This window comes from Crocodylus porosus, unplaced genomic scaffold, assembly GCF_001723895.1.
Source record: "Crocodylus porosus isolate Cpor-Errol unplaced genomic scaffold, CroPor_comp1, whole genome shotgun sequence".
Classification (NCBI taxonomy): Eukaryota; Metazoa; Chordata; order Crocodylia; family Crocodylidae; genus Crocodylus; species Crocodylus porosus.
In genome coordinates this window covers 88021286-88029858 of record NW_017728947.1, presented here as the reverse complement: position 1 = coordinate 88029858, position 8573 = coordinate 88021286, and the positions used below count along the sequence as shown (strand labels likewise).

Genomic DNA, 8573 nt, shown 5'->3' with positions numbered 1-8573 from the left:
AAGTGTGCTGCTGGTTTCTACTGCCTAAGTGCAGCACCCTGCACTTGTCAGTATTGAAACGCATCCTGTTTATGTTAGCCCACTCCTGTACCCTATCCAGATCTTGCTGTTTATCCCAGGCTTCAGACAGCAGTGGTGTCTTCTGTTGCACACACAACTGAATAAAATAAGCAATTCCACTCTGCTTAGTCTCCCTTCTATGTTCTGTGGGACAGAAGCCATACTGTCAAAAAATTATATTGGCTCTGCCCTACCTTTTAGTTGGCAAAGCTACTAAGTAAAGGCAGACATTGGAGCTTTTTGCGGTGAAAGGGGACCCCTCCCCCTCTCCAAAAAGAAGAGGGGCATTAGAAAAAAGGATGTCTGTACAGCTGCTAAGAGTGTCTGGATGGGGAAAATCTGGCAGCTTGAGTGGGGTAATTTTTTAGGTGACTTGTAATCAAAGATGGGTTGAAAAGATGCAGGCCTAAAGTGCAGGCCAGAGATGGCACCTACTTAAATGCCATCTAGTAGGTGGGTGTAATGGACCCCTGGAGATAGACTTATACTAGGAGCATAGTTCCTGTATTGCGTTTACCTTGGACTACCAGTTTCCATTCTCCATCACATTAATGACTAATAACTTTTTTTTCTATAGAATCATAGAAAATCAGGCTCAGAAGTTGTAGTCTAACTGCCTGCTCAAAGGAGGGCAAAGCCCAACTAGATCATCCCAGCCAAGGCTTTGTCTAGCCAGGACAGAAAAACCCTCTAGCAATGGAGATTACACAAGATCTCTGGATAACCTGTTTCAGTGCTCTACTACCCTCCTTGTGAGAAACTTTTTCTTAATATCTAACCTAAACCTCCCTTGCTGCAACTCAAGACCATTGCTGCTTTTTCTGTCATCTGTCACCACTGAGAACCATCTAGCTCCATCCTCTTCAGAGCCCCCTTCAGGTAGTTGAAGGCTGCTACTAAATCCCTTCTCAGTCTTCTCTCCTCCAGACCAAATAATCCCAGTTCTATCAGCCTCTCCTCAGAAGTCAAGGTTTTCCTTAAGCTTTGTTATATCAAGATATTTTAAAGGTTGCGTACTGCCTCTTTAATTAAAAAAATTGTTGGCTTAGGGTAGCTCTGAATAGAGCTAATCATTACAGAATGGTGGGCTTCTGTTTTGTTTCGCACAATTGTTTGTGGTTTTGGTTGCTGACCTCCTTGAAGGGTTTCAGATTCTGCAGAATCATTTAAGCATTCTACTTCCCCAGGCAAAGCAGAGTGCCATGAGAAATTTTTGAAGAGGCTAATTTATTTTGGAATGGAGTGTTTTATATCGGTGAACTTTTCTTTTTAAGAGGTAAGGAGAACTAGCACTTAATACTGTTGGCAAAGCTGTAGTTGTTCTGAAAACATGACTGAGTGTAACATCTGAAGGTAAGTTGTGTTATCTGGACATGTTTGAAAAGTCCAGTATAAGATGGATATGTATATTTTTGATGCATTGATGGTGACAGTGCAAGTGAGGCCTCTAGATAAAGTAACGCTTTCATTTTTGACAATAGTTTTGTGCATGTACAATCACATCATTTAATATTAGGTGTAAATCAATAGATGACCTGTACTTATATATCTGGCAGCAGCATTATTCAGCCTTAAATATGGCCTGAATGGTAACTTTAAAAATACAGCATTAACATTTATATTGGATTATACCAGGAAGAGAATCATAATGGTTACCATTTCCTAAACAAATCGTATCTGAGTGTAGCAGGTGGTATTGAATGGCTCTCACATTCAGCAAATTAGCTGCTTAAAAATATAGCCTTCTCCTCTAGAAGCACTGGATAACTGCCTAACTCTTGTATAGCTGACATCTGTGGAACAGGGTTCCTCTTTGTCTCTGAATATTTAAAGAGCAAACTATTGTTTTGCATATATAAGATATGAGACATGGTACAGAACTTCCAGGCAAGGATTGAAGTGGAATTAAGCCTATTTTTGCATAGCTTAGATGGTCCTGGGTGCCTACCTGGTGCAGCATTTTTTTTTTGAGGCTGCCCTGTGAACTTCTGACCAGAATCACTGCACTACCTTGTGCCGTGGCTCTGCCCACCATGCCAAGCTTGTCAGGGGTCCTGGGAAAGCAGTTTTACAGCTCTTGTTTTAAGTTTCTGAATGTGAGGCTTTTGGTCCATCAGATGAAAAGGACATCCCGGTCAGATGTGTTTGGATCTGTTAGTACTTGCACTTGACTGAAGGAATCTGCCCTTGGGTACAGAATAGCAGGGCAGTGGTTTTTAAAAAAGAAAAGCAAAGAGGAAAAGGGCTTCAACTGCAAGAACAAATAAAGTAGTTGTATATAGAATTTAAGGTTTAATTTTCTTCAAAAACATTTCACTATCCCTGCATATAGTCCTGCCTTGCTCAGATGTTTTAAATCTAGTGATATCAGTTTGAGCATCTTGTCTTCCCTTGACTGCTGTGGTGCCTTCTGTGATAGTTTCTGGAAAGAGGCTGTCTGTTCGATAACTTAAAACTGTTATGGAACTGAAATAGGCATTTTTATGCTTGGCTGTCAAAACACTTATAGAACTGCGAAAGCGTTGCATTTTCTTAGATATTGCAACAGATACTATGATGTGCTGTACTTTAGCACATTTTATTCTCCTGTGTTTTTTCCCTTCCTCTCTCCCTTGTCAAAGGTGGGCTTGTCATGGTTGTCTCCAGAGAGTCCTCTGACACTGATAAGCAGTGTCTGGTTTAAAACTTTCTTTTTATTTTCAGGTCTTTGTCTAGAGAAACTGCCAATTTCCTCTTCAGCTAGTAACCTCCATGTGGATCGTGAACAAGACATCATTACATGCTATGAGAAGGCTGGAGATATTGCCCTTCTGTACCTTCAAGAGATAGAACGGGTAAGCTGAGATAATTTGTACAGTTGAAACAACTAATCTTATTTATCACACAGCAGCTTGTAATCATCCATAGAACAGTATCACCTGTAGTGTTTCCACAAGAAACCTTCTGAAGGTAGACTAGGTTACATGGTTCATCTTTCATTGACATGATCAGATAACTTGCTATTTAACTACAATAGAGTAGTCTGATCTCTGTTCAGACATGAACATGACAAGGATGCACAGAAAACCCTTCTGGTACCTGTGTAGTTCTGAACCAAACTTCACCTATAATATAACGTCTGAAAATATATAATTTTTAACTGTATTAAGTGAATGTGCCAGGTCTAATATGTGGCATTAGTTTAAAGCAACTTTCAGATAATCCCAGAAACCTAAGGATTACCATTACTTAAAAGGAAATAAATCTACTATTAACAGCTGAAATGTTGCACAAAAAAACCCAACTGGGGATGTAGTGCAATCTGTAATAATTCAATCTAAATACTGGAGATGGAATGGTGGTCCTAGAGGGTCCATATACATAGGCAAGGAGGCTGCTCTGATGTGCTTTAATTCCAGCATGTTGGTGCAGACTTGATTTTATTGAGTCTGCTGGAGCATGGCACTTACTGCATTCCAGCAGCCTTCTGTGTCTCGTGTATCAGCATCGCTGAGCTTCAAAATGGTAGCAGAGGCACTTTATCTGAAGCTTGGTTGACAAGCTTTAAATAAAGCACCCCTGCTGCCATTTTGAAGCTCAGGGCCACTAATACATGAGATGCGCTGGCTGCTTTAATTAGCTCTCAGAGCTGCTCTAATGAATTATACCATTACTTCTGGTATTATTATGGTAAATTATACCATTACTTTTAAAGTGCCTGCTCTCCAGCCCATCCTCCACTGCTGGAGCACATGTATAAATGCCTATACATGTCACCTGTTGAGGTTGATGGAAACACTTCCATTAATAGCAGTAGAACCAGGATTTTATCCCAGTTCTCTCACTGCTCCAACCTGTATTTGCCATATTTCCAGGGCCATTGACCCCATCCTCTGCATCTTCAGGCACTTGTTAGCCAAAGAAATCTCTAAATCTTCATTGCAAACCCTCCCCCGCAGTACAAGAACACTATCCAGAATACCCCATAATATGCTGTAACTAAAAGCAAGGGAGATGAGGGCACTGCCAATGCCCTAGCACTACAGCTACAAGGAAGTAGTTGGCCAATATATGCTTAAAAGATCCTAAGGAAAAGACCATACCCCATGTAAAAGAGAAAGGGGAAAAAAATCCCAGGATCCATTTGTCTGACCCAAGGGACAAATTAATTCTTCTAGCTCGTTTCAGCTGCTGTTAGTGCTGTGCTGTTATCACTATCAGCCGTGAAACTTCCTATATTCCTATAGTCAAATTTAAGGCAGCTGTTTGGGGTATTAGATGAGTACCAAAGTAACCAGTCTAAAAGATGTGCAGATATCAGGCAGCAGGCCGTTTTCCACATAAATTGATTGGTGTGCTTAAACTGACACAAGCAGTGCCTTTAATGTTGAAATCAATGGGTTTTGGCAAATACCCAGTTGCACTTACATGATCTAAGTGGCTGCCTTCCCTGCAGGTATCTTAAGTTGCTTATGTTGGAGTTAGGAAGGCAAAAGTGAATGGGAAAAGCTTTAATTTTCTACATGCTTCACAGCTGTCTGTTAAGAGCTGTGTGCTTTTCCTCAGCTGTTTTGTTATTATATTCCGCCCAGTAGACATCCAGCTGGAAGTCCTGGAGTGCATGTGACAGTCTCTCCCTCCCACCTTTTGGAAAGGTTCCTTTTTTTTCTTTTTATGCCATAAATGTATTTGTCTTCAAGTACATCTAGTGGCAAGGACTTCACTCTTTTAAGCCTTGAGGAAAACCAAAACGGCCTTTTGATTCTTTTCTGTCCTCTCTCAGGCCTTAAACCGGCCAGTTTCAGTTCATCAGTGCCACCATGTCTGCTTGTAGAAAGCCCACTGAACCTTGGAGAAAGATCTGCACTGGAGCACTGCCAGAAAAGTCTACCTTCACACACACACAACCCAGAAAATTAACACTCAAATCCCCTTACCTACATATATGATCTGCAAGAGATAATGGAGGGCAAAGGTGATCTGCAGAACTGAAACTAAACATTCCAGAAGCAGTTCATTCATTTGCTTTGCTTAAATAAATAAATAAATAAATAAAAAACATGCATGAAGGGGCTAACAGTACTCATGAAATATTGTGGGGTAGTAAACTGGAAATGATTCTATACCTTATAATGAGGGTGTAGCTGGAAAGCAAATGTTTTAATGTTAATTATGCTCTAAGTGTCCTCCATAGTATTTTACATTCTTTCTGCTGTAGGCTATGTAAATGTTACTTCACTGTTTGGAACCAAGTGGGCTCTGTACTGTTTAATTTATCCTGGAGAAGTTGGAATTGAAAAAGTAAATAATTATCCATCCCAGAAAGAGCTCATAGCACTATAGAATGGCCATTTTTAATCTTTTAGCAGTACAAAAGCTCTAAAATATCATTTGCCATATGGTGTTTTTCTGTGGCAGACAAATCTATCCATTCCGTGTCCTCTAGGTGCATTAGTCTATCAAATCCTAGTTACTTCTCTTGGCGTAAGCACTGCCAGAATGGAAACTTTCACTGTTCTAATTGAATCCAGTGCCTGATATTGACGAGTCCTTTATGTGGATGGTACAGGTGAAAAATAATCTGCTGTTGCTTTGTGATATTCAGCACTTCCCAAAGCTGAACGGGGAATAGGAAGAGCTGCTCTGTGGCCCAGTTTACCCAAATCCAAAATAACTTTTTTAAATTTTAAGACAATCCCTGAATCATTAGGTTCTATGCATGGAAAATTTGCTGTGACACCCCCCCCCCAGCCTTGCTACACAGTAGCCAGGGCCGGTGCTGGAGCTGTTGCAACTGCAACTGCTGGGGTGTCGGGCTGGTGTTGGAGCAACAGTGTTCTCCATGCCCCAGTTCTTAAGTTTTTGGAGGAGGACTCCATGCCCCAGGTTGAATGAGAGTCAGAGCGGAAACGGGAGCCGGAGGATAGTGCAGGCACCTGCTCCCTTTCTCATTTAAAAGAATCCCTCCCAACTCAACCCCACCCATGAAACTGTTTTTAAATTTGTGACACCAATATAATACCTATGTAGCATTATACTTGTTAGATATTGGTTTTCCCTGCCCTAATATTTATCTGTTCAGCTTGCAAGCTCTTTGGGGCAGGGTCTGTCTGCTCCTGTGATTGTACGTTCTTACTTGGCCCCTATGTACTGCTATAATCATAGGGAAGTAGGGCTGGAAGGGACCTCATAGGCATCTGGTCCAGCCCCTCCCTGATGTATCCCAGGCAAGTGTTCGTCTAACCTGCTTTTGAAAACTTCTAAGGATGGAGATTCTATTATTACTCTAGGTAGCCTGTTTCTAATGCTTGAGCACCCTCGGAGTTTCATAGACTTTCATAGGCATTAGGCCTGGAAGGGACCTTGGTAGATCATCGAGTCCAGCCCCCTGCCTCAGGGGGCGGAAAGTCAGCAGGGGTCATAGGATCCCAGCAAGAAAAGTATTCAAATTTCTCTTGACGGCATTCAAAGTAGGTGCTTGAACCACCTCTGATGGCAGGCTATTCCCCTTGGGGGCTGGGACAGTAGAGAAGTTCTTCCTTATGCCCAGCCCAAAACGGTCTTGGAGGAGTTTATGACCATTCGACCTTGTTATCCCTTGGGGTGCTCTGGTGAAGAAACATTCCCCCAGATCCTGATGAGCACCCTGATAAACTTAGGCAGCCATCAGATCACCCCGAACCTGCGCTTTTCCAGGCTGAAGAGTCCCACGGCTCTCAGCCTCTCATCAAAAGGTCTGTTTTCCTGACCTCTGATCATGCACGTGGCTCTCCTCTCCACCCTCTCAAGCTTCTCTGCATCCTTTTTGAATTGTGGTGCCCAAAACTGGATGCAGTACTTCAGCTGCAGCCTCACTAAGGCCAAGTGTGACGGGAGAATGATGTCGTCGGATTTGCTTCAGAAACATCTGTGGATGCAAGCCAGTGTCTTGCTCACTTTACTAGCAGCAGCATCACATTGCAGGCTCATGTTCATCTTGTGGTCAATCATGACCCCCAGTTAGAAAGGTCCTTCTAATACCCAGCCTAAATTACCCCGATGCAGTTTGAGTTTTATTGATCCTAGTCCTGTCGTCTATGGCCATGGAGAGAAGACCAGCTCCATCCTCTTTGTAATCATCCTTCAGGTATTTGAAGTCTGTTCTCAAATCCTCCCTGCTCCCCCACCTCCAGCCTTATCTTCAGAAGACTAATTAATCCTAGCTCTTTCAGACTTCTGTCATTAGTCTTGCCTCCCAGGCCCCTAATAATTTCCAAACTGTCCACGTCTTTCTTGAAGTATGGGTACCAAAACTGTATGCTACTCCAACTGAGACCCAGTCCTGAATAGAGTGGAAGAATTGCATCCTTTGATTAAAAGGAGTGTTGTTTGCAAATACAATCTAGAATTCTGTTGCAATAAGAGTAAACTATTAGCTTATATTCAGCTTGTGGTCTACTGTAACCCCCAGGTCCTTCTTTGCAGTACTGCAGCCTAACCAGTCATTCACCAGTCTGTAGTTTTGCCTGCGGTTATTTCTCATTAACAAACTGCGGACTAGACAAAAGTACTTTAAGGTGGTGAAATAACTGGGTAGATCATCATACTCAACAAGTAAGCATCAGTTACTTGGTGTCTTATTAGGAGTAGGTATGGATAAATTTGTGTGACTACCATGTATATTATTTTGGGTAAATTATCCCATTACTTTTCGCCATGTGGTAAAGCTTTACAACCTTTTACAGCACTATTTATGGAACCCCGTTTCTGCATCAAAAATAGATAATTACATTTCATGCTCGCTAAACAGCTATTACTGATGTCTTACCTGAATTATAGGTACGTAATGTCATATCTACAACATGTATAAAATGTCTTCTTTTAGGAATGGAGGAAATTTTATTCAGATCCCAATGAGCTAAACCCCCCCCCACAAACACCTGGAGAATTTATACACAGACCTTTTTGTCCTGTGACATGCTGGAGATCCAGTGGGTTGGAGCAAACTTGATTAATCAAGACTGCTCTGCATGTGAGCTAACACGCATTGTGCTGCTTCGCGTGCAGTTGTATAAGCAGCAAAATGCGCATCAGCGCACAGAAAATGGCGGTGGTGCACTTTTGAACTAAAACACCTGCAATGTGTTAATTCAAAAGCGAGCTGCTGCAATTTTCTCAGTGCTGACACTCATTTCACCACTTACACAATTGCATGTGCCACAGTGCTGGCTGCTTTTAAAAGTGCCTGATGCTGTGGCGCAAACGTACAAATGTCAGCATTACAATTTATATTGTTGCCACTACTGTTCTAGAATGCTGATCTGTACAGAATACTAGTGGCAACAGTACAAACTGTAATGCTGTATTTCTTGCGTACCACACATACCTTTTTCCCAGAAATCAGCTGCTAGAATTTGGGGTGAATGTTTTTAAGTGAAGATATTTGGTAGGAGTCAGCTCTGTGCATGCTGTCTCACTGGGGCTGAAGCTGGCTTGACAGGGGCTGCTGTTCTGGTGCCCCTCTAAATTAGTGCCTGGAGCTGGTACCCCTCTTC

The 8573-nt window shown here is 42.0% G+C and overlaps 1 protein-coding gene across 1 annotated transcript in view; it reads left to right on the top strand.

Moving 5' to 3' along the window:
* TTC7B (tetratricopeptide repeat domain 7B) overlaps positions 1-8573 on the top strand; it is a 208784-nt gene that overhangs the window by 13267 nt on the left and 186944 nt on the right. Inside the window, exon 2 of the mRNA XM_019551144.1 lies at positions 2764-2894. Coding sequence (XP_019406689.1) covers positions 2764-2894 — 131 coding nt within the window. The remainder of the gene's footprint in view (positions 1-2763; positions 2895-8573) is intronic.